Source organism: Acinonyx jubatus, chromosome D3 (genome assembly GCF_027475565.1).
Source record: "Acinonyx jubatus isolate Ajub_Pintada_27869175 chromosome D3, VMU_Ajub_asm_v1.0, whole genome shotgun sequence".
NCBI classification, from domain to species: Eukaryota; Metazoa; Chordata; class Mammalia; order Carnivora; family Felidae; genus Acinonyx; species Acinonyx jubatus.
The window spans coordinates 35,986,834-36,004,581 of NC_069392.1; the positions used below are offsets into that span (position 1 = coordinate 35,986,834).

Below are 17,748 nucleotides of genomic sequence, written 5' to 3' on the forward strand. Positions count from 1 at the left end.
CTTGTAGACTCCAAAGGAAATTTGCAGACTTAAGTTCATGTCATAAAATGTTTCCTGCTTCCCCCCGCCACACACACTCTTTTTTGAAAAAAAAAAAAAAAAAAAAAAAAAGGTTACTTTGGTGAAAACGGAAAAGGGATATATAATTTCTTTGCGGGTCTTTTATTAGAACAACGAATTTACTTTGTAAGATTATAAAGCTATATACAGGTAGAAAATATTACCCACCAATTAAATAAAAAGGATCAGGTGTTTTACATGAAAATGCTAGCATTTTTTAACATATTACACAGTATATCATAAAAGGGATAATAAAACTTCTGATAATCACACTCATTTGTACAATATATAATGCTTCATAGTTGTTAGCTTGGATAAACTCTTCAAACAAGTGCTTCTTTCATGCAACATGAGTTGAAACATGGCTTGACAAATATGCAGTTAATCTTGAGAATGAACTTTGGGGCAGATACAGGGCAAGACTTGTTTTTTAACTTCAATCAGAAATTCTTTTCGGTTCTTTTGCCCGGAAGCCAGGCCATACTCCTGGGTTCTAATGGATTTACTGCACGTAGATCGAGTGAACACGTATGTTAATCAGCTGAGTCTGATTCACAGCAGGGAAACCTTCATACTCTTTCCAAAAGAGGTTGATTGAGTCCTAGGGCTAGGGAAAATTAATTATCAGACCCAGGGAGATGCCCTGGATTGCTTATTCTCTCTAGAGCCTGGTTTTTCTTGATTCTGTAAGTAAAGCTTTCATTTTGTTCTTTGTTCCTTTCTTTGTTCTGGGAATGCAAGTGTCTGTAGGAAATGCATAAAATGATGATTTGCACACACACTCAGTGCCTCAGGATCGTTTCCCAGAGCTTGATGAGGTCGTTGCTTTTTTTAAATGCCTCTGCCTTTCCACATGCGTTCTCGAGGCCAGCCTTCCAAGGGCCTCTGCCAATAGCGAGGGGTGGTCAGCAGACCGTGGTTGTGGCACCGATGACTTAAGGTACAGGCGAGCTGAAAGGGTGTTTGCACAGGCTTCTACTAATATATATTGACAAAATATAAAAATAGATACCCCCGTTAAAGCAAAGATGCTGATAGCCACTGGCCTTCAAGTTCTAAATATAATAAATGATCATGATTTTTGTCATTGAAAAAGTTTTGGAAACCATGTTAGATGTACAGAAAGGCTTACAAAACCAGTGTGGAGAGACCCTGTGCAACCTTCACACATCATCCCCTGATGGTCTTGCATAACCAGAGTCCAGTGATTAAAACTAAGAAATTCACGCTGGCAGTATCCCATCCACTGCGGACTTCACTCCGATTTCGTCAGGTTTTCCACTCATGTCCCATTCCTTTCCAGTGTCAAGCATTTTAGGCAAGAAGACGCGAAGGTGACATGCCCTCTCGGTGCACACTGTCAGGAACATGTGGTCTGGTCTTCTTCCCGGGGACGTTAGCCTGGGACAGCCGGATAAGGTGGTGACAGTCGGGTTTTTCCACTGTGAAGTTATTTTTCTTTTCCAATCAAGAGAAGATGTTTTTCCTTCCCAAGGAGATGAACATTCTCATCCTTAACATACCAGCTCCTCCAACGGGGCTGGTCACTTAAAGCGATGGTGACTGAGACAGCATTAAAACAGATACTTGGGGCCCGGCAGTAGTGGTGCCTGAGTGGCTCAGTCGGTTGAGCGTCCAACTCTTGATTTCGGCTCAGGTCATGATCCCAAGGTTGTGGGGTTGAGCCCTGCGTCTGGCTCTGCACTGAGCGTGGAGCCTGTTAAGCTTCTCTCTCTCTCTCTCTCTCTCTCTCTCTCTCTCCCCCCCCCCCTTCTGCCCCTGTCCCCTGCTCACACACACTCTCTCTCTCTCTTTCAAATTAAAAAAGAATCTTAAATGAAAAGAAAAAAACAGACCCTTAGGAGGTTTTTTAGCAGAACTACATAATGGCTTTCCCAAAGAAAAAGAAAACCCCGTTCTGGCCCTTTGAGCAAAAAATCATATCATACCTGTTTTGCAAGTGGACATAATCATCATCATATTTTCCCCTTAGATGTAGCAGTCACTGATGATTCTGGCCCCACCACCACGATGTTTGCAAAAGGGTAGCTCTCCAACTCCAGCACTCCCCCCCATGCTTACTGGTTGGCACACAGCCTCCACTCTAAGCAAGAACCCCACACCCCTTTCTTATGTCTACTTATTTACCTACTGATTATCTCTCTGGACTCATGGATTCCAAATTTTCCCAGATTTGACTAGTGGAAGCATATCCAGTAGGGTTTTTTTGTTTATTTGTTTTTTCGGTTTTTTTTTTAGAGAGAGAGAGCAGAGGAAGGGGGCAGAGGGAGAGAGAGGGAAATAGAGAATCCTAAGCAGCTTCGACGCCCAGTGCAGAGCCCGAGGCGGGGCTCGAACACACAACGCTGGGGTCATGAGCTGAGCCGAAATCAAGAGTCAGATGCTTAAGCAACGGAGCCAACCAGGCGCCCCTACCCAGTAGTTTTTGATTGCATGATGAACATTGTGCATTGTTAAGTTTTTGGATTTTGTCGCTTTCCTTTAAAGAATGTCAGAGTTTGTTTTGGCACGCAGTAAATTACCATAGGTCAGCTTGATTGTCTCCAGGTTTGTTTTTAAGTTTTGTTAGGGTGGGTCTAAAATAACCTCTATTCTAGGGCAGGCTTAACCCTTCTGCAAATGAGTTTTTCTTCTGGGGTCTCTGCTGGGCACTCTGGGTGTTTAACAAAGGTTCTCCATACTGGCCGGTTACAATTCTAGTGTCCCTGGGCTCTGTGTGAGTTCTGAATTTTTCAGCTGACCTCATGGAAACGCGCTCTACACCCAAGAAGTTTAGTATTCAGTAGCTGTTTGAAGGGGTCTCCCGTGGGGATTTCTGGAGCTCTTATTCTGTGAAGTTCTGGTTCTCTGCCCAAATTCTTGCAGTTCCAGCCTCCCCATACTCTGACCTCCGTCTCCTCAACTCCGCAAAACCACCTTCTTGCCCACCCCGCCCCCCACAACTCCCTGCCAGCTTGGCAAGTGTCTCCGGGCAGAAAGACATGTGATCGTGGGTTCATCCCATCACCTCCCTTGTCTCAGGTATTTCCGCACCCCTCTGTGGTCCAGTGTCTGAAGGAAGTTGTTCGATATGTTTTGCTCCAGTTTTCTAGTTCTTTCCCACAGACGGGCAAGTCTGGTAGGCAGTTCCTCCAGCATGGGCTGAAGGGAAATCTTCTCATTTATACAGATTGTGCAAATGACATTTTTTAATTCATTTATCTGGACACAGGCAACCCCTCCTCATATGACAGGGTTTGGTGACTTGTTTGAGCATTTGATCTTTTTTTTGTTTTTTTTTCCCCTCCCACTCTGACTTCAAGTTGTTTGTAGATGAATCAGAGAGTCCTTTAAGGAGACCTGAACTGAGTCTTCTCCTCATTCACGTGTTCTAGGCGTGCAAGCACAACACCACCGGGGACCACTGTGAGCAGTGCGCACCCGGCTTCTACGGGCTGCCTTCCCGAGGGACTCCTAGGGACTGCCAGCAGTGTGCCTGCCCCCTCTCCACAGCCTCCAACAAGTAAGCCCGGCAACTCCACCGGTGGGCTCCACCCGGTGCGGCCACAATGTCTATTCAGATGTGCGTTGATTTCTTCAGAGCCAGACTTTGTGTGTGACAAGAGTGTGATAACCCGGTGGTAATTAAGTAGGATTAAAGGTGGAGGAATGGATTCTCTTTTATTTTATTTTATTTTATTTTTTTATTTTATTTTATTTTATTATTTTTTTAATGTTTTATTTATTTTTAAGACTGAGAGACAGAGCATGAGTGAGGAGGGGCAGAGAGAGAGGGAGACACAGAATCTGAAGCAGGCTCCAGGCTCTGAGCTGTTAGCACAGAGCCCGACGCGGGGCTCGAACTCACGAACTGTGAGATCATGACCTGAGCTGAAGTTGGACGTTTAACCAACTGAGCCACCCAGGTGCCCCTGGATTCTCTTTAAAAAAAAAAAAAAAAAAAAAAAAAGAACAAGTTTGGTGCATTAAATTAAATAAGAAAAGTTATGTGATGTCAAGGAAAGATGCACAGTTTTGCTCCTCTGGGTCTAACGTTGCTCGTTAATTCTTTTAATGTATAGGGTATGTACCTACCAGTGGTCTGGGACATATAAGGTACACAGAAATGAATAAAACTTTGTTCCTGGCCTTAAGAAGTTTTTGATATAATGCCCAAAATAGGTAAATATGAGGCTTGTTGAAAATGGGCTGAACTCACGTAATGATTCAACCGATATTTATCAAGTGCCTACTGAGCATCATGGTTGGTTCAACGTGTTCATCCACGGCTGCTGGTCCCATGGAACCCGCACTGTGGTCATGACTCGGTGGAGGTATGTCCACTGTCCAGAGAGTGTGAATCTGCCAGGAATGACTCAGAGAAAGCCTTTGATCTGAGGCTTGAGGATGAGAAGGAATTTGAAGGCCGCAGAGAAGGGCCTTCCGGGCAGGAGGAACTGAGTATGCCAAGGTGGGGTAGCACAAAGGAGCAGATCCCATCTGTGAAATCACAGTTGGTCCTGCCGCACAAAGCGTGAGGGGAGGTGGAAGGGGCCAGTGGTGCACACGGCCTCATTCGCAGGCCAGTGGTTTGAAAACATGCTTCTCTCTTGCTGGTTTTCCCGTTAGGACCCTTCTTCCTTCATGACTCAGGGAATTCTTCCATGGGGATTTTTATTTGAAACTGCACCATGCAAAACAGATACAGGCAGGGCTACTCGGATGAAATTGTGGGAGACTCTCAGCTGCCCCCATGGCTCCCTTCACAGGTCCCCCCAAAACCCGGAAACAGAGGTTGAAGGGACCTTTGTCAGCCGTGTGGGTCCTTTGGAGAATGTTGATGGGCTGTCATGTACAAGCTTGAGCTCGCTCTTGGCCAGTGTGGAGAGGGCTCCGAGGCAACCAGACCAGTGACAGGGAACCCAGAGAGGGGAACTTGGCTTGGCCAGGAGGAGCATCAGAGAAGGCATCCTGGAGGAGGTGGCTGCTGAGTTGGGGATGGGGGATAAGATGAACCCAGCCAGAGAGGGGAAGAAGTGCCCTCTGGGCTGAGGGACAAGCAGGAACAGGGAACAGTGAGCAGCCATTGCCCAGTGAGATGGGCTGCATGGTCGGGGACCGGGGTTCTGGAGTAAAGACCTAGTGAAAGTTTGTAAGGAGTGGTAAAAGATGAGCATTTTATTTTTATTTTTGTTTTTGAAAAATTTTTAATGTTTATTTTATTTTGAGAGAGAGAGGGAGCAAGCAGAGGAGACGCAGAGAGAGAGAGAGAGAGAGAGAGGGAGAGAGAGAGAATCCCAAGCAGGCTCCACACTGCCAACACAGAGCCCGATGAAGGGCTCGAACTTATGAACCATGAGATCATGACCTGACCCGAGAGCAGGAGTCAGATGCTTAACCGACTGAGCCACCCAGGCACCCCTGAAAGATGAACACTTCAAATGTTTAGAAATTCTACCCCACCCATTGGAAAATTGTGTTAATCTGTAGTGTTTTGACAGTTTCAGCCCCACCTGCCACCTAGAAGATGGGGACGAAGTGGTCTGTGACCAGTGTGCACCGGGATACTCGGGAGCTTGGTGCGAGAGGTACTCTGTCTGCATCACTCAATTGATTTCAAAAAGTTGCATCAGACTTTTTTTGTTACTTCAATATCAGTTATATGTGTTTACTTTTAAATGTGTAGCTAAGTATGATTTTAGAGCTTTGGGGTGTGATTATTATTTCACATAATTATAGAGAAAAGCCAGTGTGCCGATTAAAAAACTAGTGTGAAAAACTCCCTGGGAAATTTTCAAGAACAGCATTCAGCCTCCTTGAGCTAATACGGGTTCTCGTCAGTGACAATAGACACAGCGAGGAGCCAGTGTTTGCTGTTCACACATTGAAATCTCCCTTTACTCTGGATAGTTTCAGAGGTGAGGGGTAGTTTGATTTAATAGCCATCCTCTGGCGCCTGAAAGCCAACGCTGTCTTTTCCCATGTGTAAGTATCAGTGCCCGGCTATGGCTAAAGTCCCCAGGAGAACCACACCATACCCGTGGCCGTGGCATCCAGGTACAGTTGGCCTAGGGCTGAGTGCACATCCGCTTGGATGTATGGCTCATTTTGGATGCACTCTCTGCCTTCACAACGAGTGAGGAGATCTGAACGCCCGAACTCAGTGTTGCACTCCACAATAAATCTTACGTAAAAAGAGTTCTGTCTGACTTATTAACCATTCAGAGAATCCCTGGATGGTGGGGTCATGTCTAGAGTATTTGCATTCAGTTGGATCCCTCCTTCAACCTTTTTGCAGATGCGCAGACGGTTACTATGGAAACCCAACAGTGCCCGGGGAATCCTGTGTTCCCTGCGACTGCAGCGGCAATGTGGATCCCTTAGAGGCCGGTCACTGTGACTCCGTCACCGGAGAGTGCCTGAAATGCATTGGGAACACGGCTGGTGCCCACTGTGAGAGGTGTGCGGACGGCTTCTATGGGGATGCCGTGACTGCTAAAAATTGCCGTGGTGAGTGTGTGGGCTGCGAAGTCAGAGCCGTTACTAATCGCCATGTGAAGTCTCCATCCATCTACTTACATGTGTCACAAAGGGCTCAGCCTATGGGGTAACTTTATCTCAACTGGTGCTTGTGTTAATGCCAGTGTAGACCCAAGACCTATGTCTTCCCTGCTTGCCCTGCCTTAGCTCGATCAGCTCCTATAAACGAGGTCAGATGGTCTAGCAAATAAGTGCCCTTCCACTGGGGGAGAAAGTGGGACTTGACAGTGGTCAAGTGCTCCCAGTGACCGTGGCGAAGGCAGAGTGGTGTCAAAGCCTGCAGTGTTTGTGAGGACAGGCTCAGGGGTCTCTTGAGTCGGACGGGATTTCCAGATACAGGGTGGGAAATGGGAAGACTCCAACCCTAGAGTCTCAGAGGTCTGTGCCCGGACTACTGACTCTCACGTTGCTCTGCAGGGCTGTGCTTCCTTCCTGACATTACGGATCACTTAGAATCATTCATTGAGGAAAGCAGAATTTCATATATCTGAGATGACCAACTTACAAGTTGGTAATACAGCCCTCAGATTTCTAGGCACAGATCTTGAAGGTGTGAAAGAGAAAAAATGGCATTTTTAAATTTTTTTGATAATTTCCTATGTCCAGTCCTACTATGCTATTACAACATGGGGACACAAGAGGGTGCTAGCGATACAGAAAAGATATTTTCCCAGGCAGGTAAGGCTTTGTAGCCTTGGGCCAGTCGACTTGATCAGCAAGGCCACCTAGATTGGTTATCATAGGAGGATAATTATGATACCTGGTATTTGTGAAAAGCTTCAAAGTTTACAGAATGTTTTCACTACACTCATGCCATTTCTTTTCATCTTTACTGCAAACCTTGATGATTCATTGTTTGTTCATTCATCATTTATTAAGCAGTCACTATACTAAGTATTGTCGTAGAAGTTGGAAAAATTATGACCCAGGTCTATTTTTTTTTTAACGTTTATTTATTTTTGAGACAGAGAGAGACAGAGCATGAACGGGGGAGGGTCAGAGAGAGAGAGGGAGACACAGAATCTGAAACAGGCTCCAGGCTCCGAGCTGTCAGCACAGAGCCCGAAGCGGGGCTTGAACTCAGGAACCGTGAGATCATGACCTGAGCCGAAGTCGGACGCTTAACCGACTGAGCCACCCAGGCGCCCCGACCCAGGTCTATTAAGGAGCTACATGTAATGGTGTGGAGGTGAAGCACAGATGTGGGTCTCAGGCTTTGGAGTCTGACTGATGCGGGTTAGAGCTCAGGGTTGGTCACAACCAGCTGGGTGACAATAGACAAATTTACTAACCTCTCTGAACCACTATTTCCTTACACATAAAATAGACATAGGCATATATATGTGTATATACACATATATGTGAGAAGTCAGTGAGATAACAAAGTTCTGGACATGGAATAAATGGTAGCTGTTATACATGCTAATAATAAAAATGATACTTTTTATTATTTTTCTATAATTAATGCCATCCAGTAGAAATGTAAACCGCACAAGTAATTTTAAAGTTTCTAGTCACCGGGGTGCCTGGGTGGCTGGAGCGTTGAGCTGGCTGAGCATCCGACTTCAGCTCAGGTCATGGTATCATGGTTCATGGGTTCGAGCCCCGCGTCAAGCTCTGCGCTGACAGCTCAGAGCCTGGAGCCTGTTTCACATTCTGTGTCTCTGTTTCTGCCCTTCCCCCACTTGGGTGTGCTCTCTCTCTCTCTCAAAAACCAATAAATAAACATTTAGAAGTTCTTTTCTTGTCAACACATAAATAAACAGATGAAATGTATTTTAATAATACATCTTATTTTACCCAATACGTAAAAGTAGTATCACTTTGTCATGTAATCAAATTTTTTAAAGTATTGATGAGATATTTTCTTTCCTTTTTAAGACTGAGCCTTCAAAATTCAGTGCATATTTTATAGCCTATTTCAATTAGGATGCTAACTTTTCCTAAGAAACACTTGATCTGTAATTTAGATAACATAAAATTCATAGCTGCAAAAGGGAATTTACATACCCGAGTTATTCAAACATATTTCAAAGTTTTTCATTGTGACCAAAAAAAGAAGAATCATTTTCCTTTATATTTGCATCGGCATTGATAAAACTGCTTCGGTATTTTGCATAGATAATAGGTCTTGGTGATGAACAGAAGTGGGGAGGAGGGTCAGAACATATAGGATCTGGGTCTGGGTCCGAGCTGTTGGCCCAGGTCTTAATTTAAGGGAAATTTGAGATCTCGCTGGTCAGTTGCATCGGCCACATCCCAGGGCTCAGGAGACACGTGCACGTAGCGCCAGGCAGATATGACAGACAAGTCTCTAGGGTGATAAATGACCATCCCTGGGGTGCGCACAAAGGTCCGCAAGGGCCCAGGGCCATCCACGGCTGCTTCTGGAGGAAATGCCACTTGATGTGAGTCTAGGAGGATGGGTAGGAGATGACCAGGTGGGCTGGCAAGTGGTGGGAAAGTGTCATCCAGGCCGGAGGAGCAGAGTCGGGAAAGAGTGTGCTAGAAAGTGAAAGGCAGGTTGGGCCAGGGCAGGAGGCTCGGCTTATGGGCGGAAAGCAGACTGCATCTAGTGTGGACCGCACAGCACCATCTGTCCCGGACTCCAGCTCACCTGAACGGATCTGTGTTGAACAGTCACTCTGGAACCGCTGTGGAGGACGGAGTTGACAAGAAGACAGACAAGGCCAGAAAAGAAACTTGCTGGCAGAATTAATGAGGGTTTCCAGCAGAGCTTTTGTCATGGGGTAAAAGCGAAGAAGCTCCGTGACTGCTGGAGGTTGGGAGGCAGGGAGGGGTTAGGACAGGCAGGATGGTGGCCCAGGCGGCTGGACTGGTTATAGAGGGACACTGTCCCGGTTCTTTCTAGTTTCCAAGCATTTGTAAGTTTTATTCTTGCTTCATTTCCTCTTTCCTGTTCCCCAGCTTTGAGGAGATGAATTCTTACTATTTCTGGATATTTCACTAGAAATCCTTCCAGGCCAGGGGCGCCTGGGTGGCTCAGTTGGTTGAGCGTCTGACTCTTGATCTTGGCTCAGGTCATGATCCCAGGGTTGTGAGATCAAGCCCCACACTGGGCTCCACACTGGGCATGGAAACTGCTTCTCTCTCTCTCTCTGTCTCTCCCTCCCCCACCCCTCTCCCCTGCTCGCATATTCACTCTCTCTCTCTCTCTCTCTCTCTAAAATAATAAAAAAGAATAATAATAAAAAAGAAATCTCTCCAGGCTATGATAGAATCCCTCTCATGGACTTCCCAGAGGCCCCACCTGCTAATATGCTACTGTTTTATTAGGTTAACCCCAATGAGAATCCCAGTATTCAGTATTACTGACATGGGAATTCCTAGGGGGTTGTTGGGAAGGCATTTGGATACTCAGGTGTGCAGGAATCAGGGAGGAAATGGAGCTCAGAGACGCATCAGCTTTGGTGTGGTAGCGGAATTGGTGCTTCTGGAATGGTTTTGCAGGACAGCCCGGGGGCACTGGAACCCCACCAAGCCTTACTGTTCAAGGCACCTTATACGAAATATGTTAGGTGGGTATAATTTTGATATCATGAGGTTCTTATGAGAATTATATGTAAAGCACCTAGCAGTCGGTTATTGGCACCTGTTTTATTTTATTTTTTTGTATTTTATTTTCTTTAAAGTGTATTTATTTTGAGAGAGAGAGACAGAGAGCGTGCACACATGAGCAGGGGAGGGGAGAGGGAGAGGGAGAGGGAGAGAGAGAGAATCCCAAGCAGACTCTGCACCATCAGCACAGAGCCTGATGTGGGGCTCGAACCCACGAACTGTGAGAACATGACCTGAGCTGAAGTCAAGAGTCGGAAGTGTAACCGACTGAGCCACCCAGGCGCCCCTAATGGCAACTATTTTAAATTAGTATTATTTACAGTAAAAAAACCCTTTTTGGTAATAATTCCTATTAGAATTGTTACCATAGCAGGACAACTACTGACAGCTGTGTGACCTGTGGCAACTTACACAATGTCTCTAAGTTTCAGATTCCACACTGGACAACAGAGACAATTATAACGCGTCTCTCCTCAGTTTGTTACGCAGGTCGAATGAGAGCTACTGTAATGTGATACGGGTGCAAACTGACAGGACAGTAAATACAATTTATTATCATCAATATTTGGTGGTGGTCATATGGTGAACTTTGACCTTTCCCCAGAGGAAGGGGAGGCTTTCCCTGAGACACAGAGGGGCAGGCACCAGAGGGAGAGACACAAGATACGAGAAGGAAACCGAAGGGTGTCCCTAACCTTGGTGAGCGGGAGTGGGTGATGAGTCTATGTCACGGGAAGATACAGCCAGATGAAGACCCATAGTGTGCTCATTGAATTTGCCCCGGGAGGTCCTGGGAGATGTTAGGAGGAAGCAGTTTTAGCAGCCAGGAGGCAAGAGGCAGGCGAAAATTGAGTTGGAGGGAGACGGGGGACAATTAGTGGGATCAGGAGATGGAACCTCAGATGGACTTACGTGCGTGTGGTGTGTGTGCGCACGCACATGGGTGTGTGCATGTGAGTAAATGGGTGTGTGATGTTTTCTATGGGCGACAATTGAAAATAGATGCGGAGGAGTGTTTTAAAATACAGGTTTTATGGGGCGCCTGGGTGGCTCAGTGGTTAAGCGTCTGACTCTTGATCTTGGCTCAGGTCATGATCCCACAGTTCATGAGTTCGAGCCCTATGTGGGGCTCTGCAGTCACAGGGTGTGGAGCCTACTTGGAATTCTCTCTCCCTCTCTGTCTCTGCCCCTACTCCACTTGTGCTCTCTCTCTTTCAAAATAAATAAGCTGTATATATATATATACGTATATGTATATACATATATATGTATACATATATGTATATACATATACGTATATATATATACACACACGCACACACACACACACGCACACGGTGTATTGTTATTTAGGTATGGCAAGGCCAGCAGATGCCAGGAGGAGGGGACACACCAAGGCATTGTGGGGAGGGCACTCAGGAAGCACCCATGTAGGTCAGGAGGGGAAATGTGGTTTTTAGATAGAGCCTTTGTTGTGGTTTCCTCAGGAAGGAAAGGGCAAGGCAGAGTAAACGGGTTTAGGATTGGCTACTTTAAACAATTTCAGCAGGCTCTGGGGCATGGGAGCCATCCCTAGTTGTCTGAGGCATGGCCCTGGGGTGAAAGGTCCTGGGGACGGTGGAGGTGAAGCCCAAATGAAGGGAAGGCCCAATAAGAAGGCCTTTGTGGGTGTGGGCTCCGGATTGGTTCGTTTGCACGCGAAAGGCGTTCTGGCTGGCAAGCTATTTATTCTTTCTGGACATTGACTGGCCCTGGGAAGGGTGGTGTCTCCAGAGTCCAAGGCCCCAGAAGGCACATGTAATACAAAGAGTGAGTCGAGTGTTCACAGCTGAGCCAAGGGAATGGGCAGCGGCGAGTGGGGCCCCAGCACTTCCCCAGCCTCCTGCAGGGGGCATCATGGATCCACTTCCGCTGGGGAACACCACCTCAGTGCCTTGGCCGCAGTCAGTTACGCTGCCTTTCCTCTGAGCCTCAGCCTTGCAGTGTCCTGTTGTCTGCCACTGCTGTGCCACACGCAGTGGCACAAGTGAGATAACCTGTGAAGTTTTTCTCTTCTTACCTCATTACACCATATGACAGTGCGCATTCCCTGAGTGCAAGCGTTCATAAGCCGTGTGCATTTTTGGGGTATTTTGTCAGTGAACATATTAAATATTTTCAAGGACATGCATACTGATGGCTAGTTTATAAATACCAATTAAACATTTCTTGGAGCCATTAAATTGCATCACTCCGAAAAGGTGAGGGACTTGGTAGCTTGAAACATCAATATTATAACCATAGATAAAACATCAATAGCTATAACTATAGATAAAATTGAAGTGTTTGGCCTGAAGCTAAGTACGTTAGAGCTACAAATAACTTGTGACTTAGAACAGGGAAATATGTCACATTAAACTGAAATGTAACATTAGCTATTTAGATTGTTATAACGGAGCTTTAAAATATTAAATATCTACATGATTGGAATGAGAGCAGGAGACTCAGTTGATTTTGAAATCTCCGTCGTATGTTTCTTATGAAGATTTGTTAATAAACATCGGTGGCTCATTTTTACAGACTCAAGGAATTCATGAAATTGGTTAAGATCGTTTGCTACTTGCTATCGTCATAGCTTCAGTGGTTTTTCTGTGTGATGGTTCCTTCCACCAACCCCATTTGGCCTACTTTTCAGAAAAATACTAAATTTTAAAAGTCATTTGAAAGTGATTTATTTTAGCTTTAGGATTTGAAGCATGAATGTTTAAAATTTTGCCTTTGGGGATTAAGGGGTCTTATTACAGCTATACCCAGCAATGGGCACAAATGTGTCTCTTGTGTGTGTTAGCCTGTGAATGCCATGGAAAAGGCTCCCTTTCTGGTGTCTGCCATCTGGAGACCGGAGTCTGTGACTGCAAACCGCATGTGACTGGACAGCAGTGTGACCGGTGCTCGGTAAGAGGCCTGCTGGTCATTGCGTACAATTAAAGTATGTGTCAGCGAGGTCTGTAATCGATACCTGAACATTGGTTCCCAGTGAAATGGACTTCATGACTGCCGGAAAGAGCTCATGCCCAAAACACGGCTGGTAAATGCTGTGGGTCCTTACCTGTGGACCAGTGTTCAGTCTGTAAGGGGGTGGAATGACGTCGTGAGCACTTTATGATTCTGTGAAACATCCTGTGTTTGACTTGGGAAACAGCCTCGTGAGTATTAGTGGCTAACTAAAATGTATCTGTGGCTTCCACAATTCTGTCCCTCCTGTGAAACAGCATGGCTATTATGGGCTGGACACAGGGCTTGGGTGCTTGCCCTGTAACTGCAGCACGCCAGGCTCCCTGTCGGATGACTGCACGGAGGAAGGCCGATGTCACTGTGTGCCAGGTGTGGCTGGGGAAAAGTGCGACAGGTGTGCGCGCGGCTTCTATGCGTTCCAGGACGGCGGCTGTACACGTAAGCTCTGGAATTCATTATCTGAGACTTTATAGTAATTTCCCGACTTTTCTTGGAGCTCTCCTTTGACTTCTAATTCTGTTAAGTTCCTTCACTTTTTCTCTTTTGAGTGTGTAGGATTTCATACCTTTTTTCTGTTTCCTGGCCCCTGTTTTTCATCTGCCCGGAATCTCTGGTCAGGCTTTACTAATGATGTGAACTTCGATTAGCTTTCGTTTCTTCATCTGTAAAATAGAGAAGCTGATTGTAATCTCTACCCAGGAGTTATTTTAAATGTTGAGCATAGGCATTTGGAACACAATAAATGCCCTGTGAGTATTGGCTGTATCTTCCCGCCTACTTCTGTTTCTCTGTCCCGGTTACCCCGTTTCCAGCAGCAGCTCCTGACAAGGAGGAACAGCCACCTCCCGGGAGACACGGACGGGTCTTGGGAACCACGAGGTCTCCGTTAGGAACTAGAAGAATGGTCTAGAATGGTTTGGAGAATTAATAAAAGGGAGATGACCTGTGGCATCAACTCGGACGCCTTCTGTCGCGCGGTGGTCCTGATGTGTTACAACACTGTCTGTCTTCGTTGCAGCCTGTGACTGCGCCCACACGCAGCACACTTGTCACCCGGAATCGGGACAGTGCATCTGCCCTCCTCATACTCGGGGCGCATCCTGTGACGAATGTGAGGACGGATACTGGGGCCGCGACCCAGAGCTCGGATGCCAGGTGCGCGCTGCCATCGGCATTTTCTTAACCGAGAAGCGCTTTGCTGGAGCAAATTACATTCCTTCTCTGTCATCCATTCGCTTGACCTCAACCCGGTGAACAGCTCTGTGGTTTGCATTTAAAACTCAGTACGGGTGGGGCGCCTGGGTGGCTCAGTCGGTTAAGCGTCCGACTTCGGCTCAGGTCATGATCTCACGGTCCGTGAGTTCGAGCCCCCGCGTCAGGCTCTGTCTGGGCTGATGGCTCAGAGCCTGGAGCCTGCTTCCGATTCTGTGTCTCCCTCTCTCTCTGCCCCTCCCCTGTTCATGCTCTGTCTCTCTCTGTCTCAAAAATAAATAAACGTTAAAAAAAAAAATTAAAAAAGAAATAAATAAATAAAACTCAGTACGGGTTCAGGCATCACCTGAAGCAGCACCTTTAAAGTACATCATTCTAAATTTTCTTCGAGAGCCGGCTGTGGAATTGATGGCCGGAAAACTTTATTTTAGTGCCCTTTAAATGTATTCTGCACGTACACTATCTTCCAGGAGAAGAACATAAGTCACTTTGTTGGAGGGTTGTATCCAGTCTTCCTTGGTTCTGTTTTCTATGTAGCTTAGATAGAGGTTGTGTTTTGAAAACAGACTTGACTTTGACCTGTAAGATGATGACTTTCAGGTCACAGGTTGGGCCCAGTGCGCATGTGCTGAACGGGGCACAGCCGTCCAGCATGGCAGTCACCGCCTCCCGTTGGCTCTTGGCAAAGTGAAACCATGGAGCCATATTGGGAGAGGCCCACTCATCCCGACCACTTCCCCACACTCAGTGTTCTTCTGTAATCCCACATGGGTACATTATGAAAATGTAAAAGGTACCTTTTTATTTAGTTAGTTTGTTTTTCCAGGCCTGCAATTGCAGTGCTGTTGGGTCAGCCAGTCATCAGTGCGATGTGCTCACTGGCCGTTGCCGATGTAAGCCAGCGTTCAGTGGACCGAGCTGCCACCAGTGCTCCCTGGGGTACAGAGACTTTCCAGACTGCGTGCCCTGTGACTGTGACCCAAGAGGGACCTCGGCAGACACCTGTGATGAGGAACAGAGTCTTTGCAGCTGTGCGGAGGAAACCGGTATCTGCTCTTGCAAGGTAACGGCCCTCGGCGTTCCACGGTCTTCCCCTCTCACGTGCATCACTAGGACTTTTGGGCTTTTGACTACAGTAGAACCTTGGTTTGTGAGCATAATTTGTTCCAGAAACATGCTTGTAATCCAAAGCACTTGTACATCAAAGCGAATTTTCCATAGGAAATAATGGAAGCTCAGGTGATTCGTTCCACAACCCCAAAAATATTCATATAAAAATGATCACAATACTGTAGTACAATACAAAATAATAAAGAAAGTACAAAATATCAAGAAAAGTAAACAAACTAACCTGCACTTGCCTTTGAAAATCCTTGTGGCTGGTGTGAGGGAGACAAGAGAAAGGAGGGTTATTGTGTAGGACGACTTTATCAGCAGTGGGATCCCTGCTGTCTATTGGCTCAATGGGATTTTTTTCTTTTTGGGCAACTTTCACAAGGAACCTATCCAGTGACACTTGCTTTTGCCTCCTTTGGAGGATTTCGCAGAAATGTGACACTGCATGGATGATCACTCACAATCCAGCAGTGAGAGAGACAGAGAGAGAGAGAGAGAAGAAACATTGGCTCAGTTGGGATCATGTGACATTCGGCATCACTACTAGGAGTAGGTTCTACTCCTATTTCGAGACACTGATTTATCAAGCTAAAGTTTGTTAGAAATGTTTGCTCGTCTTGCAGAACATTCACAGAGCAGGTTAGTCGCAATCCAAGGTTTTACTGTATTTACATCAGCAGCTAGGTTTTAGACACTTGGCATGGTTCTCACTGCCTTCTAGGTTTGAGTTACAATTCGGTGTAGGCCCTTCTAGAACACTTCTCTAAAGTGGAATTTTTACTGGTTATTGCAAGTGTCAGATGATGGAACTGAACTGAAAGACACGGAGTTTTCTTTCGTGTTCCGGTTGGCTGAGTAGCCAGTGCGTCTTGAATATTCAGGCAAAACGGGTAACCCAGGGCTTCAAGAAGATGTGATTTTATAGCTGATAATTATTCTTTGGTATGTGCTGGCCAGACTGAAGGCAATTTGTGCTTGTTGTTTTCCCAGCAGGTAAGATTTCAACATCATGTTTAACTCTGTGTGTTTCCACTGGGTTCCCCCTTGTGCTTGTGATTACAAGGTGACTGGCTACCTCCTCTGATCCTTTTCAGGGGCTGGTGAGAGAGAGAGTAGTGGGCTGACTAGTGACTAGGGGTGAGGAAGGGAGCACCCATGCAGATACTGCAGCCCGGGAGCAATGGAAACACCAGTGAATATACCTTTGGCTTACCACACAGTTGACGGCAACTTTCACCTGAACAGGACGGGAAGGGCCTGCCTCAGTGATCACCTGGTCTGTGTTCTCCACCTGACGGGCCATCAGAGTCACCTGGGGCCTCGGGGAGGCCTCCCTGGCTGCTCCAGGAAAAGCTCATTAGGCAATCTATATATTGCCAAGGCCTCCAAGGTGATGCTGATGGTTAGCTGCGTTTGGGAATCACTGATGGCGTCAGAGGGCGGGTGTTCCTTGAGGTCAGGGAGCTTGCTTTGCCCAAGGAAACGGCTATTTCCAAGACGTGTGCTGCTTCCGAATGAGTTTGCTGTCTGCTCTCATTTCTGTTCCAAAATCACACCTCTTCTTTTTAGGTAACAACAGATGAGTCTGTTGCTTTTTCTCCTTTAGGAAAATGTGTTTGGCCTGCAGTGCAGCGAGTGTCGAGCCGGCACCTATGCTCTCCGTGCCGACGACCCTCTGGGGTGCACCCCCTGCTTCTGCTTCGGGCTGTCACAAGTCTGCTCAGAGCTCGAGGGTTATGTGAGGACCCCGGTGAGTGGTGCGCGCGGTAAAGCGTGCTGTTTTCAACACCCTCCCCACCGTGGAAGTTGGGTGATGGTGGGGGAGACAGTCAAGTACTTTAAACTTTGCTCTGATGGCATCAGAAATTCCAGGAAGCTGACCTGGGTTCGCTGTGAATCGGAGCTCTGTTTTCTGCCGTCCGAGGAAAGAAATGAAGCGGGGACGGAAGGCACCCCGTGTCGCTCCTTAGCTAATCTGTCAAAAGCTTTACTTGGCAAGAAGATAAGACTGCAACGCACCACAGCCTCCTTCATAGGATTGAATCCTGCCCCAGCGTAGCAGTAGCTTGGCCCAAAACGCAATAGTGTAAAACACGTGCAGTTTTCACCTTAACCCAGAGGTTTGAGTTTGAAGGAAACATCTGTGTTACTCCTGTTTTAATAATGAAGCTATCTCGTCTGTGAAACGATAGTAGAATCTGACAAATCAAAGGGGAGGTGTGAATTCGTGTCCTAAGGTGTATTTTT

The 17,748-nt window shown here is 46.5% G+C and overlaps 1 protein-coding gene across 2 annotated transcripts in view; it reads left to right on the plus strand.

Annotated features, from left to right (window-relative positions):
• Window positions 1–17,748, plus strand: part of LAMA1 (laminin subunit alpha 1) — a 166,081-nt gene that overhangs the window by 81,433 nt on the left and 66,900 nt on the right. For both annotated transcript variants that reach the window (XM_053205731.1, XM_053205732.1), the window contains exons 17-24: window positions 3,456–3,583; window positions 5,562–5,648; window positions 6,359–6,570; window positions 13,007–13,113; window positions 13,431–13,611; window positions 14,192–14,328; window positions 15,212–15,448; window positions 17,108–17,251. In XM_053205731.1, the coding sequence (XP_053061706.1) occupies window positions 3,456–3,583; window positions 5,562–5,648; window positions 6,359–6,570; window positions 13,007–13,113; window positions 13,431–13,611; window positions 14,192–14,328; window positions 15,212–15,448; window positions 17,108–17,251 (1,233 nt within the window). The remainder of the gene's footprint in view (window positions 1–3,455; window positions 3,584–5,561; window positions 5,649–6,358; window positions 6,571–13,006; window positions 13,114–13,430; window positions 13,612–14,191; window positions 14,329–15,211; window positions 15,449–17,107; window positions 17,252–17,748) is intronic.